At 30.1% G+C, this 22,762-nt stretch overlaps 3 protein-coding genes across 5 annotated transcripts; 2 read left to right on the plus strand and 1 right to left on the minus strand.

Moving 5' to 3' along the window:
* Positions 1–1,059: 1,059 nt before the first annotated feature.
* LOC126847443 (zinc transporter 1) lies at positions 1,060–15,339 on the plus strand. 2 transcript variants are annotated; one of them, XM_050587660.1, is made up of 9 exons: positions 1,060–1,300; positions 9,858–10,056; positions 10,631–10,738; positions 11,610–11,862; positions 11,922–12,053; positions 12,128–12,253; positions 13,716–13,894; positions 14,129–14,326; positions 15,033–15,339. In XM_050587660.1, exons 2-9 carry the CDS (start codon positions 9,868–9,870, stop codon positions 15,132–15,134), a joined length of 1,287 nt encoding a protein of 428 aa, XP_050443617.1. In that variant the 5' UTR covers positions 1,060–1,300; positions 9,858–9,867; the 3' UTR covers positions 15,135–15,339. The 2 variants fall into 2 exon arrangements, with proteins under 2 accessions (XP_050443617.1, XP_050443616.1); XM_050587659.1 differs by lacking the exon at positions 1,060–1,300 and adding an exon at positions 1,968–2,210.
* LOC126847445 (N(4)-(Beta-N-acetylglucosaminyl)-L-asparaginase-like) lies at positions 15,292–18,666 on the minus strand. The gene is made up of 6 exons (XM_050587664.1): positions 18,128–18,666; positions 17,857–18,010; positions 17,568–17,793; positions 16,556–16,743; positions 16,382–16,489; positions 15,292–15,667 (listed from the first exon to the last, which is right to left on the minus strand). Exons 1-6 carry the CDS (start codon positions 18,312–18,314, stop codon positions 15,430–15,432), a joined length of 1,101 nt encoding a protein of 366 aa, XP_050443621.1. The 5' UTR covers positions 18,315–18,666; the 3' UTR covers positions 15,292–15,429.
* Positions 18,667–18,810: 144 nt separating this feature from the next.
* On the plus strand, positions 18,811–22,682 carry LOC126847444 (protein king tubby). 2 transcript variants are annotated; one of them, XM_050587663.1, is made up of 10 exons: positions 18,811–18,976; positions 19,036–19,125; positions 19,191–19,314; positions 20,549–20,650; positions 20,729–20,889; positions 21,037–21,204; positions 21,264–21,485; positions 21,596–21,713; positions 22,022–22,174; positions 22,265–22,682. In XM_050587663.1, the coding sequence occupies exons 2-10, from the start codon at positions 19,078–19,080 to the stop codon at positions 22,396–22,398; spliced, it is 1,230 nt and encodes a 409-aa protein (XP_050443620.1). In that variant the 5' UTR covers positions 18,811–18,976; positions 19,036–19,077; the 3' UTR covers positions 22,399–22,682. The 2 variants fall into 2 exon arrangements, with proteins under 2 accessions (XP_050443620.1, XP_050443619.1); XM_050587662.1 differs by having other exon boundaries at positions 18,812–19,125.
* Positions 22,683–22,762: the final 80 nt, after the last annotated feature.

Raw genomic sequence — 22,762 nt, forward strand, 5'->3', positions numbered from 1 at the left:
TATATACAATTAAGAAATGGTATTTTTAAAGAAATTACAAAATTAAATTATTTTAAATCAATCTATCCAGTCAGACTATAGTTAGTAATTTATTTTGGTAATTTATTAAGTGATATAAAACTATAATTTCTAAAGAATAAATTACAATTTTTTTCCCATCAAAACAGTTTACGCGGATTCATTTTTCTCAGGCTTCATACATAGTAAAGGAAAAAAATTCATAATTATTATATATGACAACAGACAAAATTATCTTTAACCGAATGCCTCAAGTACGAACAAGACAGACAAAGGATAGGAATCGACGCGACACTTGACACTTCACTAGGACCAGAACCCGAGGACAATGCCAAGATGATCGACTTCCTAAAATCAACTAACTTATATAACTCAATTTAAAAATTACACATACTCTTCCTTTGTTCTTAATTATTAGAATTCGCAAACATAATGTATACCTATTGTAAATGACTTTTGTTACACCTCATCTGAAACTAATGGCCATAGATGCCGGGTTGTATGTTATTACTAGATCAATAAAAAAAAAAATAAAAAAATAATCTATGCTCCACCGTCCGTATTTTTTCGATGTACCTAATACTATAATACTGTTGTTATAAAACAACCGACGCTATATTCTTTTTTTAAAAAGTAAAAAAAAGTTCATTCTTAATTAAATAATTATTCATTAACTGGATGAAATATTTAAATAATGGTCTGGCCATGGTAGAGCACAGACAACGTTGTTGTCAATATAATATGAACATTTGGTTTCTCAGTTTTGATTACAGCCTTTGTAAAATGAATATGCGCAAGGCGGGTTTTTTGAAGAAAATAACGGGTCACGGGTGTGTGTCGTGTGACGTCCTCACAAAATATTTTTAGTAGGTATGTACATTTTAACATAACAGCTGACTCTATCCAACAGCTGACAACAACAATAATACGTATAATACGGAGAAACACTGAAATCGACAATATTTGGCTTCCGCCCATCGGCCTTGAACGTTCACTTTCGTAAGCCACTTTTTTTTATAGTAGGTAATAGCCCATCGCAACGATAATAATAAAAAAGGGACAAGATGTAATGAAGTAGTAGCAAGGAACTCTCATAGGCCTTTAAAATCCGGCTTTATGATTTATTCTAAATATGTATCTATCTCGTACCTTTTGTTCAAAATTTATTCGAGCAGACTCAAAAGGATTGTTAGCAGCTCCTTGGTGTTTCCAGTTTCACCTTCATTCTCTGACCATTATGCACCCGTTGTTCGTGTTTACGGCGATAAACATCAAATGAAAGGTACAGGGAATAAACCAGCATAGTCACTTTTTTTTAATCTAAGAAAAACATGTTTAATTAATGCTAAAAAATGTTTTAAAATGTTAAAAAAATACTTATAAACTTTTAGAAAAATTTTTGTTTATAATCGTGCTTAAAAATTAAGAACAGATACGAATTTTATAACAAAAAAATTAGCTGCGTACCTTTTAAACCATATTCTATCTATGATAATATGAATATCGCATGAAAGAAAAAAAGAAACGGCATTAAATAAGACGCGTTGGATTTTTTCACGGCTTGCCGGTATTTATTTTTAAGCTTCGCCTTGGAGCAAGCAGTACAGTGAACATTTATAATGTATATAATACTGTATGATACAATTGTATACTGCTGACAACAGTAATGGGCTTGATTATATCAAGAGTATAAAAAACGAGTGAATACGGATAAAAGCATAGCACAGTGATCCCGGCAGAGTTGACGTACCATTTCGCGTCATCTTACTACTTTTTAGTAATAACTAATAATAATAATAATTCTATTTCATTATTACACCTTCTGTGTTATTACTAATTAATCATAAAATAAATAATAAAATACAGTTTGTTTTTATTATTCGTTCGTTATCTAATATGTGCGGCGAACGTGTTGGAGCGGTTGGAGGGGAAAACTGGCTGCGGCGGCGCGGCGGTTTTAAGTACCTGTTAAGTGTGTTTACTATATTCGTGTGACATGGGCCATGTCATGGGTCATTTCGTTCAGCAATCAGTGTTCAATTAACACGCTATGTGTACTGACATATAATTGGCTTTAACATGTTACGTCGACGGTAAAATGTACGGCTGATTGGATGGTCATAATTGAATCAAATTCATATTTATCATTGAACAAAATACAGAAATTGTGGTTGTATTCGTTATTGTACGAGGTAAGAAAAATATTTTTTGATCATAAATAGATAATAAAAACACCATAGAAAATGCACACAAATTAAAATATTTTAATGGATTTTTGTTTCAAGTTAACACGTACAAAATAAGTTGGCGGGCTTGTTCTCTTATCATTTTCGCTATTTTATTTTATTAGCACTCATGTTTGGGCTCTGCGTTATACGATTAGATAATATGGAAATGTACAATAATAATATATTTCCTTAAAATTATAAATTATAATATTTGATTACAGACAATTTTGTAATTAAATACGTATTTTCACGATTACATTTTTATCAAGTGCAGTTATTATGTACTATAATGTATTATGCGTTTATCTATTATTTTAACACTCGAGCTGTCTTATGTAGATATAGATAAGAGCCGTCCGAAGTGTTTTTAGTATGAACAAATACTTATTTGTCAAAAGGTATACAGCTGGAGGTCTATTTTCAACGCCCTACGAACGATTCCGTACCTATAAGTACCTCATATAAATGCGTAATGCATTTGATTGTTCGTACGATGTTCAAATTTAGCCTCCCCCCGGGATGTCTGTTTTGTACAGCAACTGTCTAAACTTTAATTCTGGTATTATTTTGAAAACGTTATGTATTTAGTATTATTAAAACTAATAACGAGGTATAAAAAAAATTGGTTTTCTACCACGACTACCTCAAGTAACGTTAAATTCATTAGGTGTAAAAAACAACTTGTAATTTAAAATGTAACTGTACAATGTATTAAGTATATTATGCTCACGATGGTGAATGAATAGTTTATCTGAAGGGCATATCACTTAAATACTGGTATGATACTATAATGCATTAAAATTAACTCAATGTACCAAGTGCTAGAAAATTGTGTAACAAAATTATTTTGTAATATAATATATAACCTATATGAAGTTATGAAATATTATTAAATTATAATGTAAAAGTTTTCTTTATTATGGTGTGTAGATATTTATATCTTTAACTCATGACACGTGTGGGTATAAACGCTTAATAATAATAGACTCATGAAATGTTCACCGCATTTAAATTATATATTAATATAACGCGCATGGAACTCAATTTTTTGGACGATCCACATATTCTAAAAGCGAACTTAAGTTCCGAATTCTAAAAAAAGAATTACATTGCGAACAAAGCAAACTACTCGAATGAATAACTAATATGGAATAGAGTAATTTTGTTAGCAGAAAAAAAAACAGTTTTACAGCCAATTTTGTGTTATTGAAAAGATACAATTATGTACAAAAAAAATAGTGAATCTAATATAAATACTTATTAAATACTGTTTTTTTACAAAATAAATAATATATAATAAAATATTTTATTAACATGCATGAGTTATATCATACAATTTTATTGTATGTTTGCAATATAAGATAAGTTACGGCGTTTTACTCGGCATTCATATTTTATGTCACATCTTTTAATACTGTTCAAACACTTCTATTTTTTTCTTATTGACACAAATTTGACATAGTGTTTTTGTTGGTGTATGTTCTTAAAAATACAGTTCTGACCACGAGATTTGACAATTTTGTAAACAAATGTGGAATCGATGTAAATACGTCGAATTCATGTCACTCGCACTATCTTTTTTTTTATATTACATTTTTTATGAGTAGAAAATGGACATTTATTACTATTTGGAGGTTTCCAGCGTTTTTCAAGCAGTTGTTAACCAACTCATTAGTTTGAGATTTTGAATTTTAAAAAAAATGTTATTCTATTGGTTTATTTCAATAATTAAATTCACTATTCAGACGATTTTTGGCGAGAGCTTAAAATATTTAATTCATTATCAATATTTTTTCTTTAAATATTGAAACTTGTGCTTGGTTTATCGTGGCCAATAGCTTCTTAATTTTGCTTCTCTAACTACAAAACAAACTGCACTAAAACTAAAATAGGTAAATAGTAAAAACAAAGATACAGCCAATGAGGGCGGCTATCCTTACAGCCTGAGGGTTTAATTATTCCGGCGAGGATCCAGGGAGGGCCCAAGATAGAATTAAAGCCAAAAAGTTGGCAATTTAACTTTAAGGTAGTTATAAAATATGATGTATACATTTTGCGACTATCTGCTTCTTTACCGATAATTTTTTTTTAATTGTATTATTAGGCTATTTAAAATAACTATAAATATTTATATAATATATTGTAACAAAGGGAAAATTGAATTGAATTGAATTTAACTAAAATAAAGCTTATACATCCTGGTAATACGGAATACCGCATTAAAGGTGCGGATGCTGTCGTTTAAACCAAATAGCTGCAATTCTATAGTGTCTGGCTGTACACAGTAGGGTCGAGCACATTTACTACACATAGGATTTTAAGTGTTTGATTGATAAGTTCGGAGGTCATTAACATAGATCTATTTGAGTTTTAACATGAAAATTCAATTTGAACAGAAACAATCTACATCATACCTATACAATTTTTATTTTACACAATGTGTAAAACCATACTGGTAGTAGAAAGGTTATTTTATTTATTATATTAGGGGCAAATTATTATGTATTAACGATTTAAAAAAAAAATACAGTGTAAGCCAGCACAGTTCAAACCAAGCTAAGTTTAAAACCAGCACATAAGAAGTTAGTAAAATTTGTTTGTAGCTATTATTAAATCTGAATGTAATTTTATCACAATCGTTGCGAATCTGGAAATAATGAGAATCCAGCACAGTTTAACCAAGTATAGTCTAAACCAGCACAGCCTGATTAATACTCTACTGGTTAATACGATGTTTGGTTTTAATGTACACAGTTTCAATGGTAATGTTTTCTACTGCACTATTGTCCTTAACTAGTTCTTTTACTGGGCTAGTTTCTTAATATACCTACACAGATTCGCATTAAAAAGTTTGATCGGATTAAATTACTTTCAGGTTAATAATTTTATTTACTCTTCTTACCTTACTTCATACTGTACCTGTTTATGCTTTCGATCTATACTGATTTGTATTGAACTGTGCTAGTTTTTTAACTGATCTAATTGTCTACTTTTATTTAGCTATTTAATTTTTACTTTACAGGATTTATATAATAACGATAACATTGTATTCTTTTTTTTTGCATTATAAAAATTAATAAAAATATTGTAACAATAAGTTACTTTAGTTTAGCATTAAACTTTAAATTCATACAGATTACATTATTCTCACTAAAATAGACCTAATAAAAACAATTTTGAAAACAAATTTAATACATAACATTGTTAAGTATTGACAATACACAATAAACGTTAATACGTTTGATTTAATTCCGTTTGAACTAGAATCGGTGAGTTTTTATAAAATTATATGGTAATCGCGTTTTGTGTTCGGTCGGTGGTTCGTGTTATTCACATTAAATTTTTTCTTGTTGCCGTGGAAAATTTATTTTTTGACCACCAAGACAGACAAGACATTGGCTTTTACTCGATTTTATAATTATTGTTTGTCGATTCCGGTCTAATAGTGGTGCTACACGAGTAATTCGGTCAACGGGAAAGTTATCGTGTTTACAGACACAAAAAACATCTTTATAAAACCAATAGATTCTTGCTATCGCATCGAAGCTCAAACGATTACGGAAATTTCTTGACCGGTGGAACTTACATTTTACGTGTTTACAGTATACACCTATAATACTATGTAATACGTACGTCGAACTTACATAATATTATCCTTTAAATACCCATGCAGCGGTGTCAATGTTCACTAAAATAGAATGGGCAAAAAACAAAAATTTAATTTAACATGGATATGTTGTTAAGCTGGCGTATACACGACCGGTCTACGGTGCAATTCCCGGCCATGAATCTAAACATTTTGCATTTTATTTGACCTGTTATTATTGAATTATAAACTATGATAATGATTTCTTATAAATTCTAACAACATTGAACGTGGATTGCGAATCATTGATTACGTGGCGTTTATTTAGAAAGGTAGCTACATCAAAGTAGTAACCAAAAACACATACATAATTCAATGTTTTCTGTGTAGCGGAGAAAAGGAGCGATTTTTTTTGAGAATGGCGTACATTTTATAGGATGAAAAAATTGAAATATAATAGTTAATATTTATATTACTGATTCGAGTAGATTTACTTCCGAAGTGTGGCTGATACGATGTACACATATGTTTATCAGTTTTTAGGTTGAAATATACTTAACATATAGATAAAGCTGGTATATAAAACACTATTTTTATGTACCTAATGATTAATACAAGTTATCGAGTCATTATTAGGAAATTAAAAAGATAAAGGTAAAAACGATCACAGTCAAATTTTCAAAATTAAATTTTATAAATTTCAACCTTTAATTAAAAATAATTGGATTTGTTTTTTTAAAATTTAAACTCAGCAATTTATAGTTTAATCACAATTATATATTCAATTTTTGTGGTTGAATATCTGCTGTTACACAGTGCGTTGTCTAAAAGAAGGTAAGTAACAATTAAGTTTAAGCGAATTGGAGAAATTCTGGGACTCGAGTCACTCAGTAATAGGTACAAATAGAACTTTGACCGTATTTTATAAGTACCTACTACGATAACATTATTTATTACTGTGTTGTATGCAAAAAACTAAAACACGTGGTAATTTTAAAAAAGTGTTGTGGTTTATATTATTCTTACAAAAGTAATAATTTACACTTATTGTGATTATAAACTGTATGATACGATATTAAAAGTATGTTTTTAAAATTGATATTTCAACATTCATGCAATTATAATTCGACCATTATGCAGGTCCGATTTGATTTGGACTTCGAATGCATGGTTCATTCATGGTGATCAGTAATGACCCATCCAAGAACAAACTGCGGGCTATGTTATAATTATCAGACATTTTTGTCAAAGCGTTTATTACTTTTGCTCTTTGCCTTACCTCCAGACATTGACCTTGCTAGTCGATAATAATATGTATTCAATATTTCAATGTAGGTACTATTGAAATTAAAAACGTTTAGTCTACACTCTATATTCATTTAATAATGATGCTGATGTCAAAAACTATATTATCGTTACCCAATTAAAATGTTTCGTATATAAAAATATGTTATTTTTATTTACTGAAGACTACTCTGACTACATTGTATACCTTTGTCGATTCTAATGTAGAATTTTCAAGTAACAAATATTGAATTCAGTGATCTGGTTCTTGAGGTTATAACTTGTAAACAATATATTATATATCAAAGAATAAATATATCACTCGGAACTTGTAGATACAAATATACAATTGTAGCTATTGATTCAAGTATATTAATTTATATATTTATAGAAAATAACCTTTAAATACAGAAATTCTAAAGCTAAAGTAAATCATCTTATTGCCATTACAGTTGTATTTAATTTAGTGAAAGATAGCTGCGTTTTATTTAATTTTAATCCGCTATAATCGATTTCCAAAAGTATACTGACACATGAGAGAAAATATGTTGAGGTGGTTTGGTCATGGTATGAGAAGAGATGAGACAGAGGCAGTGAGAGGTATTATGAAGATGAATGTAGAGAGAAAAAGAGGAAGAGGTAGGCCAAATAAAAGATGGATGGACGGAATACAGTGATATGATGATAGCAGGGGTGATTGAACGAGATGTAGAAGACCGAGCTCTATGGAGGTGTAGGACATGGGTGTCCGACACCATGTAGTTGGGAGTGTAAGGCGAAGAAGAAGAAGATACTGACACATACGTCTCGTCATCGCCTATATATACCCTTCTGAGCTGGAACGTATCCCCATCACAACAGGATTATGGACCATTCGAGAATGTTCCAGAAGATTCTGGACTTCCGTTTCCGGTTTTACTATAACATTCTGTCACTCTTTTAACACCCATATCTCCGAACTCAACCCCTGCAGTTCCAAACCGAAACCATCTTTGTCGATGGAGGACTACCATACCATACAGGGTAGAATACGTTGCTTTTCGGCGGTACCTTTTTCATAACCGGATTCCGTACGTTATTTTTGTGCAACGTTGCCACGCTGGAAAACCACACTATATACGGGTAGAATATGATTAGAATAAAGGATAATTGTCTTCTTTTTTTTATTAAAATAAGACAATATTTACAATCTGCGTACAAAATAATACAATAGGTAAATGAGCTGAGTATAGAACTAGACAAAACGACGTGTAGGAAGGGAACGTCCATTAACACTACTTCCAAATAGGAATTAAAATTTTTTGTTTAAGAGATAAGAACTTTTTTTTTTTTTTTGTTAAGTGTTAAGTAGATCACGTGGCCAGTTCCGTTTTAGTCGACGAGGAGGATTGTCGGAAATTGTGAGAGAAGCTAGCTTAGATATGAGAGGATTAGTGGTTGAGAGCGTTCGTATGGGATTTTTTATAGTGATAGGAAGCAAGGGTTGTCTTAAGTTTAAAAATGAAAAATTTGTCCATGCGCCAGACAATTTGAATTTTTTTTTGCATTACAACGAAGACAAATATTAATATATTGATACAGCGTGAAGACATATTTGTAGATGGTACATTTGAATACGCACCCAAACACTTTATTCAACTTTATACGATACACTGATTAAAAAACGGTTATTATTGACCTTTGGCCTTTTTATTTTTTTAAGTGATAAATGAAAAGAAACTTATACTCAAATGTGGACATATTTAATTTAATTATGCTCAAAATATTCATCAGAATTACTAAATCCAAAAAAAATTGTAATTGAAGCTGCATAAAACGATGTTTTCTAAAATAAAGATTATTATTTTTTTTAATTTTATGTACTTTTTACAATTACCTACCTATTATACAAAAAAAAAATTATTTTTAATTCATTAACTAAATTATATTTATTAAGTAATATTTAAAAATTATTTTAATGTTAATTTTTAACTTTAAAATAGATTTTTTTTGGAAAATTGTATAATTCGAAATTTGACAATGTTTCGTTCGCAATCGTGACGTTTTACGGGTTTTCATTGTTAAACAACCAACATACGCAATCGTGTTTCCAAAAAGGTAAATCGTACGGAATCGGGTTCTACCCACCATATAACCCCCATGAAGCTGCAGGGGTGGGTTGCGGAGTTATAGCGGCACATACGGACAAACATGCTTACATTTATTTTATATAAAAAAATGATAAAAATCAGTTTCTTATGTAAAATAATCTGTTTTTTAAAAAAAAAAATTTTTTCGACTAACAGAAAATCATTAAAAGTGAGTTTATAATCTAAAAAGTTGATTTTTTTGTATTGCACAAAATTTGAGAATTTTTCTAATACTTTTTTCAGAAAGCTTTCAAATTTTCAAAAATTTTTAAAACTCAATTTAAATTCAAAAGTCGAATTACAAAGCACCCTGTTCGAAGTCTTCCTCTTTCAAAAAAAAAAAATATATATATATATATTGTAATCACACTACTCTAAGAGGTGTAAGAGTTATCTGGGAAGAATGTTTTCACCACCAAAATAATTATTATTCATGTAAAAATAAAAAAAATTCGTTAAAAATGTACCTAGTTGACCGTTGGTAATTAAACTGTGTTATATTGCGTCTTTCAATTTTAATGAGCAGGACACTTAATTAAAACCAATTAATTTTTAAAAAAATGTATTATTATTACTAAATTCTGTTAACAGAAATGTATTTTTATGTTTCAGAGTTGTCATCATGTCGGCTAAACAAATTTTACGTTCATTTAATCCCATTCAAGTATACTTAGTCATCTTTCTCACTCTAAGTTATTTTTTGATTCAATTAATATTCAGTCATATCACTCACGCTTTAACATTACTCGTCGATTCGTATCATGTGCTCTGCAAGTTAATTTATTTATTTGGATCCATCATATGTGTCAAGGTATATATTTTGTTTATTTAGTAATGCGGGGACATATAGCGTCTCGCAATACAAAAAAAATATTCCCGGTATCGATTCCACAATTTGGTAGAATCGTAAACTTAAATATCGTTTTGAGGAGTTCTGTTTTAGAAGAGTATTTACGAATGCTATCCTAATAAATTTTAATTATATTCTGTAAATGTGCCATGCCATTTGTTGATTTAAAAAACCCTTTTTATGAAAAGTTCCATCGAATCGCTGTTTCGTGTTATACTTGATATAACAACGTTGCATCACACCTACAATAATAGTTATAGGTACAGAATTCCCTAGTTATGGAGTTAAAATTTGAAAAATTAATGTGAAATGCTTCGCTAAATAAGGATTTTCAAGGTCCACAATAATTTTGTGGTAAGTTTGATTTTAAATTTTAAGACCCAAGGTTAAAATTCAGTAGTATATAACTTACCTTCGTCGGAGTCTGATTTAATGAAATTTGGGCTTCATTTATAGTTTGATGAACGCTACACCTATATCATAATGGTTATAGTTTACTCTTTCGTTCGACATGTCAATATGTGTGTTGTTGCAGCATAACGACGACGACGAAATATGTTTGAACGAAGAGTGCCAAGAGAAAGCGGTTAGCGGGGAAGAAGTTCAAATGCTGGAGTTGGAATTTAATAAAGCATCTTCTACGGTAGGTGTACAATAATAATAATTATTTTCTTCTACGCGGTATTTGACCGTTAAGACCATCCTGAGGCAAATCAAATTCCTTCCCCTACTTTTTATCCATTGGAACTGTTCTCCAAACAACTTCTGATTACATTGTCTTAATATATTTTTTAACTCTATCCTCTTACAAAATTCATGGTCAACCTAGATGCCGCTTTCTTTGAGGTGAATCATAGTTGCACCAATCGTATTAATGTTTCTTAACTGCATTCCGTGTTTCCATTGGGCGCATTCCAACGCATTTCATCATTGATTTTTTCTTCGTCATTTCTTCCGCGATACTTGGGCTTAAGTAGTTATTTGAGAACTCGCCCGTTCTCTCATCGAAACGTGGTCCGAATATTTTAAGCTTTTACATTTTTGGTTAAAAATTAGTTGATGGCCATAAATGTTATGGCTTTATATATTAAAGTACATTTAACAGGAAGACGGAAGTCCCTATGAATGAAGGCATAGGCTTTCTTAAAGTCGATTAATAACGACTAAATTATATAACAATAAAAATTTACCTTGTAGTTTTAACCTACAAGCGCTCGTGTACGCGGCTTTCACTTTGCGATTTTTTGGTACTTTTAATAAAATATAGAAATTTAATGGCAGTATAAACAACGCCAACGAGATTTTTTAAGATGGCCGCTTGAAGGACGAAGGTTAGAGCAAAAGTGAACCAATTCCATCACAGCCGATTTCCAGTAATTGGCTTTAAATTGTTTTTCGCATAGTCTACTCTGTGGCAATACATGTTGCCATTTTGCGGCATTGAGATGAACTATGGACTTGGTTCACTTTGCACTGAGCCCTCCAACAACAAAATAGAATGTTGTGGATTGCAGTGTACACATCCCCATCTCGAGAGGAAACTGAAAAATACCTTTGGCTGGGCCAGGATCGAGGTTGTCGTTATGCTTTGCGGGTGCGTTTTTCTAGCCTCGCTAAGTTTCTCATTAGTCGTAGAAGCCGTCCAGACACTTATACACATCGACCACCAAGATCCAATCCATCAACCCTTTTCGGTGTTTATCATCGGCATGGCCGGCTTTGTGATACACGGGTTGTGTTATTTACTATTGGGAGGAAACCAAACAAGTAATATGCCACATGCCGTTTTGTTCTATTAACTAAGTTGTAATTTTTTTTCTTTGCAGACATAACACCACAAAACGGCATTGGGGTGGTCGACAAAGGCGAGGCTGTGCCTTTGAGTTCTAGTCAACTAATGAAACAGAAAATTCAAACAAGGAATTGTAGCTTTCGAGAAATTTCTCGAGACATAGTTGGTAGAAAATATTTCCTTTAGTCTTAGAGACCTAACCTAGTAAGGTTTTATATGTTTGCCATAACAATTTTGCAGGTTGTACGATGGTGATGATTTGTTCGGTAATCGTCAATTTCACAGACCCTCAAATAGGCAAGTACGTTGATCCAGGTCTATCGATCGTGTCGGCGGTATTGTTGCTCTACCTCAAGTTCCCAAGCAGTAAGCTTCACAACTTTACTTTGTTTAGTGTGGTCATTCGTTCTATATTAAAAGACAAGGGGGATGGTGAAAATAGTTCATATATTATGTATAGAATACAGAGAAGATATTTAGATTATGCATGTTTTAAGAAAATAAAAAATAATGGTAAAATGGTGTGGAAAAAGTTTTGTTAAAATCTGGGCGACTAGGTGCAAACACATTTTGAAGGCATATTTTGTTTTAACTAAAAACTAACATTTGGGGTAACTGTGAGTTGTATAAAGACTAAAGAGGCCCTGCATCTCACCACCCAGTTAAATGTTATACTATTCAATTAAAAGGTACCTACTACTAATTTTAAATTTCAAGTGTATGTATGAGAAAAAAATATAATTCTTAGGTTTGAATTATAATAATAACACGGTACAACAATACTTTAGAACAAAACGAGAAATATGTACATCGTAATTCGTATAGGATTTTGGTTTTAATCCGAATCTAGGCTCAGACTTGTGCTAGTAATTCGTTTTGACAAACCTACTTCCCTATTGTAAACATTAAAATAATTTTTCTTTTGTGTATAACAAAACTAAAAAATCTACATTAACTTTAATATCAATTCTGAATTCAGTAAAGATAATATTAATACCAAATGTATTTGAAATAAATGTTTAAAAAGACATCCAAACATACAAAATACCTCAAAACCGTTATTTTGGCAACTCTGTAGTCATTTTAAAATTAACTTGATGTACTTGAATAATTTTGAAGCCAGATAAGAACTCAACGAAAATATAAAAAAAAAAATTAATTCTAAAATAGTGTTGTACAGTGATAATTAATATAATTAACTATACATATTACTTCTTTACATGACTTAATCTATAAAACAATTATTACTTTCTATTGATATATTAGTAAATTATTCAGTAATAAATAAGTATTGTACATATTTTATATTTAATATATATGTGTTCCCTATCAATACTTTTTACATGCTTTTCTTTCACTCGTCGTACACAGGGTCATATGTGGGGGTCATTTCACTTCAATTTCATGTTTTTTCAAATCTTCCAAAATTAATTTATCGTAGAAGGCTGAAATTTAAGCCAGACACTCAATTTGGATGACAATACAATGGTCCGGCATAATATTGGGATCCGGACATCCAGGTCGCAAATGCCGGGGAGTCATTTCAATAAAATTTCACGTTTTTACAAATCTTCCAAAATGAGTTTTTTTTTTAAAGTCAATTAATTTGAAAACAACCGAAAATTAACTACAATTTTAAATAATGTAAAACATCTTAAATTTTTGACTAAAAAGAAAAGCGTTGGCCCTATTCAACAAAGTCCCTAATAAATTTATCATATAAAATTTCAGACAATGTTTTATATTGTAAGGTTATAGTTTTTATTTGCACCAACTGGTTATTAAAGTGAACAAATTAATTATTATCGCATATAATTACAATTTTTAGTGAAAGAATCGTGTTTAATTCTTCTACAAACAATACCAGATCACATGAATATTGACATGATTTGTAAAGAACTAATGCTGTCATTCCCAGACATTGTAAACGTACACGAACTTCATATATGGCAACTTACAGAACATAAAATTATATCTACAGCACATATAATATTTTTAAACCCTAAAGTAAGTACAAAAACAATACAGGACACCAGTATACCTTAGTAAAGGTTAAATATGTGTAAATACTTCATTATAGTACGGATGAACAACACCCTTTTTTAGTATTTCATAACAGTTATAAACAATGGTAAGTATCCAAAAATGTGGGTAAAATAGTGCTGACAGTTCCTTAAATAGCAGTGCTTTAATTTTTGGCTCCACTTAAATTTTTATTTTGAATATCTACCATTTTTTTAGGACTATTTGAGAATTAACAAGGCAGTAATTAACTTCTTCCGCGATAATGGCATTGGAGAAGTAACGATACAGCCAGAATTTTTCAAAGACGATCAAAACATACAAATGATACCCGAATATGGTATGGGTCAATGTTTGGTGCAGTGTAATCAAGTTGAATGCTTAGAACGAAATTGCTGTGAACCAAATGAATTAAATGTGAGTAGATAGAATATAAAAACCTTATTGTACTCTAAATAATATTCTTTGATGTTATGCACTCAAAAATTGTGCGGGATCTCATTAAAACAAACAATAAAAAATATTATATAAATTGAGTCCATTAAAAGTAAAATATTGTAACACACTTTTTTTTAAATGTTTATTTAACTAAATATTTATTAAGATATTTTAGTTATCGTTTTCATTTGTATTCAACTATTTTTTACACAATTATTTAGTTATGATTGAAAATCCAAATCATTATTTTTATTCATTAATGAATTATAATTAATTAATTAATTTTAATTAGTTCAATTAAACAATTATTTAAAATCATTACTTGGATATTTAAATAAAAACAAAATTGTGTTTATTATTTAAATAAGTTTTAATTATTAATATTTTATGTGCTTTTGACCACTTGTTCGGTTATAGTTTTTTTGGAGGAATATTAAGTTGTGTAACAATTTAAACCTATATAAGATACATGACGACACTTCCCAGAATTTTTTTAGTGCACATACTCAATTAGTGTGAAAATCCATCAAACTCATTAATACAATTTTGTTTTGTTTAATACTATAAATTGTATAGATTGGTTTTGACATGTTATTCAGACCAAACCTTCCAATTGATTTTATAATATGAAAGTTTGTACAAACACAAAACTAAAGTGGTTTTAATACATTTTTTTTCTTTCTAGGAATTCCCAACAAATGTTACAACCTCTAATCTACGAGATGTTTGTTGTAAACATTCGGGAACTAATATCTCCCAGATGTCTGATACAAATGTAATGGTTTAATGTAAAACAAATGTATAACTAATTAATGTTGACTATGTGTTCCTAAATACTCATAACTGTATCAAAGTAAATGTGATTTTTTACTTATTTATTGTTATTTTAATTTAAGCTTAAATTTTTGTTTTTAGTTATAATTTTATTCAAATAATACAAAATTGTGTGACAAATGTTTAACCCATAAATACAAGTATAAACCAATTATGAATTCATTTTTCTTATGAATACTTTATTACACATTTAAAATATAATAAAAATATATGTAATAGTATTTTTAATAATATCAACAATAATGGTGTTATGGTTTTTGAAGGTCACATTTAGCATACATAACTAATACGCGATTATGTTCATTATTAGCTATCGAGTATGGAAATGAATCAAAGCCATAGCAAGCAGCTCCATGTTGTCCCAATTTATTAACTACAACAATAGCACCTTTAAACTCCGGATAGTACTCTGCAATTGTGTGCATGGCTAGAATAGCTGCTCCTCCTGGACTATAGCCGTATTTCATGGCTTGCACGGCAAGAAAACTTGAAAAAAATAATTGTATTAATTATTTTTCTAGTCATATTGTTAACACGTTTACTGCAGATGTATGTATCATACGATCATATATACGTGAGAGCCTTATTTTTTATTGAAGCCAATTCTTCCCCCAATAGATAAAATATATTATAAAAATAATAGTATCCATGTATGACATGCTTATGTTAAATAATATTTATAGATAACGCTGACAAAAAACAATTTATTTAATTGTAACTGAGTTATAGTACATAAAAAACGAGGTTATCAATGATGCCTTTGGCGTCATCCGCAAATATAAGCTATGCTAATAGATGCCAATTGGCGTTATCCGCATATATAAGCTATATTAAATATTTAAATGATACAAAATGGCGTTATCAGCAGTGAACGTGTTAAAAAGGAAATCAATGAAGTATATAAAAATTACTATTATTTTTTACTAAAGGTAAATTTTGTTTACTGTTTAGTTTTACTAAAATCAGTGTAGCATGCGTACATCTAAATCCAGTTCCTAGTGACTAGTCTGTTGAGCCAACATTGGCCCCTAGTGGTACTACACTAGTCGTATAGGTTTTACTTGTACAATTGTTGGTCACTGAATTGTACTAGTCGATAAACTTATCACAAGTTTAATGAACCTTAATGGTAGCCAAATAGACTAGTCATGTGGAACTGACTCTAGACAAAAATCTTTAAAACTATTTTTTTTTAGTTACCTCGGTAAGAATCGCATTAGTATATCTCCATCTCCTGTAGCTGCAGCAGCACCTATAGTATTCATAGCATAAGCCCCGGAACCAGGAATAGGAGAATCGCCTACTCTCCTACACATAAAGAGTTCTAATTAAATAATGGTGAAAAAATATATAAACATACAAATTTTAAATTACCCTGGAATTTTGAATTTTGCTCCATTTGTAGATGTGCCAGCAGCTATATTACCTTCTTTGTCTATTGCTACTACTCCAATGGTATCATGGTTATACTGGTTTGCAAAACTAGCTCGAGGTTTTGATTGGGATTTCTTAGTAGATGGTTTGTATGGCCCACAACTCATTCCAGGATCTGGACTAACATTCTGTAAAAAAAAAAGGGGGAATCATTATACTCAAAAATATATTACCAAAAAATGTTATTTTTACTGTTAAAAAAAAATTATGTTTGTCTAAATGATTTAACATTTGTTCAACAAATGAAAAAATATATAATTTTTTTTACCCAAATAGCACTTTTTGACTTCATCAGGATACACAGTTAAAAATTGTCCATTTAAATATTTTTTTTATTAACCAAAAGATCAAAAGATGTTTAAACATTTAGACGGACATATTAAATAAATAGTAGCGTATACAATTTTTTTGGTTATAGTAAAAAAAATAAATGTCGGAAAAAATGCTTTCCAAACACCTTATTTTGTTTTTTATATTTTTAAATGTTGTTTAGCTATAAAATCTTATTTTAAAAATGTTTTTCAGCTATTTACGAGGGCTAATGCCATCATGATCTATAAATTTAGGGTCATTGTTCCCTTCTTCTAAGGAGAAAAAATGTTTTCTAAACAATTCGCTTCTGACTGCTTGTCAGACTGTTACTAGAGAAGAGGACGGCTGTTATTTTTTACTAGACGTATTGTGACAAGTTTCATACCTGTAACAGTGAGCGCTAACACACTGCCACCTTACCAACTTGTCCTCGAAAATAAAAATAAAGCTGAATTATTTTTTTCACCATAATAATATAATATATCTATTATTCATAATATATTAATGGTTTTTAGTCAGAATTTTTCTAGAAGGGAATTACAAATGTCCTTCCACTATAATTTTTCCTGATTATTAAAAAAAAAAACTACTTTTTATAAGTAAAAGTAAAAAAAAATTGTTTATAGAATAGTTTACAAACAGTCCAAAAATTTGGTTGACACGCTCTGGTTTTCCAATCTTTCCACATGTATGCAGAAGAATTTGTACCAAGATCTGTTTGTTTAAAGCCCATTTCAACTGCAAACTGTGTAGCTCCATCACCAACCAATAAAGTGTGTTTAGTATTTTCCATAACATGCCGTGCGACTTTAGACGCTTGTTTGATACGCTTCATACTGCCTACTGCACCCATATTCATTGTTGCTCTATAAATAAAGCAGTATATTTTAGTTTGCTTATTTTGATTTAATAAATACTAAATAACTAACCCATCAATTATAAGAGCATCTAGTGTGGTTTCTCCATTCTCATCAGGACTACCGCCATAACCAACTGTACCATCACATTGAGCTATTTCACATACACTGCATCCGGCAACAACAGCATCAACAGCTGTACCATTTGTATTTAATATTTCCCAACCTAATTGAACAAATATAAAACCATTTTAGAATGTCAATAAAATATATTCAGATACATCTTATGTCAAAATTATTTTGTTATAAATGACTAAAGTTGATATACAGCCTAATTTATTACTTCTTAAAGTAGAAGCCGTGAACGCCCAAGTGTTGATGACTATTGGAGTGCCAGGTTTGGTAGAAAATATTTCAAATATATGGTAACCGACTATAATTGCTACGAGAGTCAAAAAGACCAAAAAAATATAGGATAGACATCTTGAAATATTTATTAAACAAGCACAGAGATTTGCTGCGCAGGACATATTGACAACAACAGACAATCAATATAGATGCAGAGCATTTGATTAATTAATTTGAATACTGACAAAGTAAGAATAATATTGTTAATTTCCATAAAATAAGTAATCAGTTAACTGATAATTGTCAACTCCGGATCATAGGGTCGTCGACATAACACAGTACACTACTATCAGTTTACCATAAATCTTATAATATAATATTAAGCCACAATGTCACACACTAATCAGTAATTACTGAACATCAATCAATAACCAAAACCCGAACGGCCGGAAATTTCCAAATGGTAAATATCCATCATCAATATCACAGAATAAAATATAAATAAAATTTAATACGGTTGACGGTTCATATCAGTTTTTTTATCAGTTATTCTGTGTTATCACTCTACGGTCGACTGCCCGTTGCCGTTACCAACATGATGTCAACAATGTCCTCCTCACCACTCCCTCCAAAAACGAGCTCGTATATAAAGGATGTTTCATAAAGATTATATTATATTATTATTATTATTATATACATGCGTCATGCATGTCCTTACTCCTTGCTGAATTACTATTTCATCTTCATAGGTAGTTCGTACCTACCTAGTCAGGATAACGTTTTTTGCTTGACCTGAACGACTGTTACATTTTGTTTCATAATATAATTTCACGTATTATACAAGGTTGTAACTTGTATTTAATACTGGAAAACAACTGTTAGAATTAAAATACTTTATTTCAGTCATCGTCCATCGACCATTCGTTTCGCGGTAAAAACGTTGAAATGTCTGCTACGACCAGAAGCGTTCGCCATCAAACACTCGAACAACAGGTTTTACAGATTTCATTTCCTCCTCTATATGTTTTTAATATTTACTTGATCGTTTATGTTTTCAGAAACAACTGTTGGAAATGAAAATGAGGCAAGTAAGACACTCTCCTCAGATAATTAAAACGTCTGACAACGTTATACCTAGTGCGAGGATACGGCCAAAATCTGGAAGACCGATAGAAGTCAACTGTAAGTGTGACAATTTTTTAAACGTTAAGTATAAAACTATATTGGTAGAATTATACAAAAATAAATTTGTGTCACCTAAAAGTCTACTTTGTATCCACGAGAAGATCTATGATATTCTGTATTCAAGACTTCTTCTGGTATTCAACCCCAAGATTGGTTTTGTAATTTCCAATATTCTTTCCACTCTTCTCTTATTATTTTCACCTCTTCGTCACCTTGATATGTACTGCTTTACTAAGAATTTAATGTGGTGGTGTCCTGCTCCCACATCACAGTTGTTGAGCGCATTTGGAGTATGTCCAGTCTATCATCAAATCTTTCCATCACTATTAGTTGTGCTACTGAAATCGTCAATGGTCGGTAGTATCGGTTATTGCTGCCCTCCGCTACCTCCTTTTACGATAAGCATGAGTAACTGTAGGTCTACTCTAATTCCCAGCTCATAAGGGCTATATTCAAGACAGTAGACTACAAATACAGATGATAAACTTTACATAACATTTCGCAACCTTGCAGTTTTTCTTTTTCAAGTCATTTTTAGAAGAACATGAAAATTATTTTGAAAAGTATTATTAAAATACTTTTATTTTATACATATAAATATTTTTAACAATTGATAGAGTAATTATTTGTCTGCTATGTTGAATTAGTACATCATTCTTAACACATCATTTTAATGTTTATTATGAAACTATATTGTATCATTTCTCTTTGTTTTTTTGCCACGAAAAGTTGTATGTTTGCGAACATAATGGTGTAACCTAATACGTTTTTGTCTTAAAATGTAGTACTTACTTTTTGCGCATTTTAAAAACTTATGTGAAGCTTAAGTCTAAACATATTACTTTTCGGGTAAAAAATAGAACATATTAGTTTTTGATATTTGAGGTGCAAACGTTTTAGTATTCAATATAATTTTTGGAATATATTACTAGTTTTCATAATGAAACTAATACTTTTGGTAATAAGCGTAGATATAGACATTCATTTTGGATACATTTTTGTTAATTTTATAACAATTTAACTTAAAATATATACTATAGTTTAAATACCAATATCCATTGCATTAATGTATCATCAATTGCATCATAACCTGTTTGATCATTATTCCTCTACAATATGATTTTAATTTAGATTCAAAATAAAAGTTACTTGTTTCATGAAAAGAACAAATGACAATATATATATATATATTATAATACGTTTTAATCTGATTCAATATTAATGTTATTAGGTTATGATGGACCGTTAGCATACGCTATGGTGAATAGTAGTCCTGATTCCAGTGATATATTAGGTGTATCAAGAAATTCCACTAACCGGGATATCATTGAAGGTTTGTTAATGCTATATGAATAAATGTATTATTTAAATTCAAAAAAAAATGTATTGAATTTTTATTTAACTATTTTAGATATGAGAAAAGAAGTAGCAGAAATGACTGTTGATGAACGAAGGATATCTATAGATACGGAAGACGAAGAATCTAGTTCAATTTCTCCTGTTAAAAATATTAGCTCTATACATATTAAAGAAAGTAGTCCATTCATTTATCCTTCTTCTACTATAACCGATGTAAGTTGATCTAATTTTAAATAACTCTAAAAATACTTACATTTAAGACATAACCACTGGTGTAGTCAAGGGTTACACACAGCATATACCGTTACTACACAATTAGTCGTATCACTGAATTAAATTGTTTTCTACATTTGTTTGCAGACTAACGAGTTGGAAGGAGATGTATTTGGTAATTTAGAATCGTTTGTTTTGGAGCCTGCCTCACAGGGAGTTCATTTTAAATGTCGTATTACTAGAGACAAAAAAGGCATGGATCGAGGGTTGTATCCTACGTATTACTTACACTTGGATAAAGGCAACGGATCAAAAGTAAAAAAAAAAAAATGCATTATATGAATGGCGATTTTTTTTAACAATTTATTTTCTAGGTTTTTTTATTAGCGGCTCGTAAACGAAAAAAAAGTAGAACATCAAATTATCTAATTTCAACTGACCCTACAGATTTGTCAAGAGGAGGAGATTCTTTTATAGGGAAGTTGAGATCAAACTTGATCGGAACACAATTTACAGTGTACGATAACGGAACTTCCCCATATAAACCAACTATTGATGGAATTCGAGAAAGACAAGAACTGGCTGCTATTGTATATGTACGTCAAGTGTGCTATATTATGTTGATTTTGAAATTTCTTCAAAACATAACATTCAGCTTACATTTTATACTTTTATCTGTCATAAACATCAGTGCTTTTTGTTAAAGGAAACCAACGTACTTGGATTTAAAGGACCACGAAAAATGACTGTAGTTATACCAGGCATGAACAAAAATCATCAACGTGTTAAAATAGCAACTACAGATAATAATACATCACTCTTAGGTATTGATTGGTAATCTTTAGCCTATGTCTAACATTTTATGAGCTTACCTAAAATATTAATAGAATTTTACTAATAAATGTGTAAGTTTACAGTTTTCTTGAGGCATTAAAATTAAATTTATTATTTTTCGTGACAAAATTGTAACATATATGCAAAAATTGATTAACTAGCTTTAATAATTTCTCTAATAATCTAAGCTAAAATATATTTTTGTAAGAATATATAGTGGTACAGTTGAAGAATTTACAGTGTGTAACCCTTACAACGACACTACTGAATATATGCTTTTATTTACTTTGATCTGTAGAATCATACCGGACTAAGAATATGGATGACCTGATAGAACTCCATAATAAAACTCCTCAATGGAATGAAGAGACGCAATCGTACGTGCTTAATTTCCACGGAAGAGTAACACAAGCTTCAGTTAAAAATTTTCAAATAGTTCACGATAACGATAGTGAGTCATGGTTATTTTGTTGTTTTTAACATATTGAAAATAAAAATAAAAATACTATTCATAATTAAATACATTTTTCTTTGTTTTTAGTTGATTATATTGTTCTTCAATTTGGACGTATTTCCGATGATCTCTTTACGATGGATTATAGATACCCGTTGTGTGCGATGCAGGCATTTGCTGTTGCTCTTAGTAGTTTTGATAGCAAATTAGCTTGTGAATAGCAAAGGTGATTTTTTCACAATTGATATTAAATATTTATTATATCTCATTACACTGAGTTAGGTGTGAGCATAACTAATAATTATTATTTTATATATTTTGCACCAAATATGTATATTTATTCTAGTCTTTTTTTTATATATACAACTTTCCTATGTTAAATTTAAATGTTTTCACTTGAACAAGTATTACTATTTTTAACTCATTTAGCGTTTTTGCTATGTGGAACTTCATTATTTCATTTAAAATTATTTGTAGAACACTGCCACTATTTAACTGCCTTTATTTTTTAATGCTGTCTGTTAAAAAATAAAAATACATATGACAAAAATATAACTTCTTGAAAAAGAAAAATATGATGTGTTG

The sequence above is a fragment of the Adelges cooleyi genome, unplaced genomic scaffold (assembly GCF_023614345.1).
Source record: "Adelges cooleyi isolate 19-005CV unplaced genomic scaffold, UGA_ACOO_1.1 ACOO_flye_CR_arks_rails_tigmint_CR_PRNA_108, whole genome shotgun sequence".
Taxonomy (NCBI): Eukaryota; Metazoa; Arthropoda; class Insecta; order Hemiptera; family Adelgidae; genus Adelges; species Adelges cooleyi.

Bases quoted from the DNA above. Each gene is read 5' to 3' on its own strand.
- LOC126847443 (XM_050587660.1), top strand. From the start codon at position 9,868: ATGTCGGCTAAACAAATTTTACGTTCATTTAATCCCATTCAAGTATAC. The intron at 10,057-10,630 runs GTATATATTTTG...GTGTTGTTGCAG, and splicing joins GATCCATCATATGTGTCAAG to CATAACGACGACGACGAAAT. The intron at 12,054-12,127 runs GTAGAAAATATT...ACAATTTTGCAG, and splicing joins AATTTCTCGAGACATAGTTG to GTTGTACGATGGTGATGATT.
- LOC126847445 (XM_050587664.1), bottom strand. From the start codon at position 18,314: ATGTCCTGCGCAGCAAATCTCTGTGCTTGTTTAATAAATATTTCAAGA. The intron at 17,794-17,856 runs GTTAGTTATTTA...CTTTATTTATAG, and splicing joins GATGCTCTTATAATTGATGG to AGCAACAATGAATATGGGTG. The intron at 16,490-16,555 runs GTAATTTAAAAT...CTTTATGTGTAG, and splicing joins GCAAAATTCAAAATTCCAGG to GAGAGTAGGCGATTCTCCTA.
- LOC126847444 (XM_050587663.1), top strand. From the start codon at position 19,078: ATGTCTGCTACGACCAGAAGCGTTCGCCATCAAACACTCGAACAACAG. The intron at 19,126-19,190 runs GTTTTACAGATT...TTATGTTTTCAG, and splicing joins ATCAAACACTCGAACAACAG to AAACAACTGTTGGAAATGAA. The intron at 19,315-20,548 runs GTAAGTGTGACA...TAATGTTATTAG, and splicing joins AAGACCGATAGAAGTCAACT to GTTATGATGGACCGTTAGCA.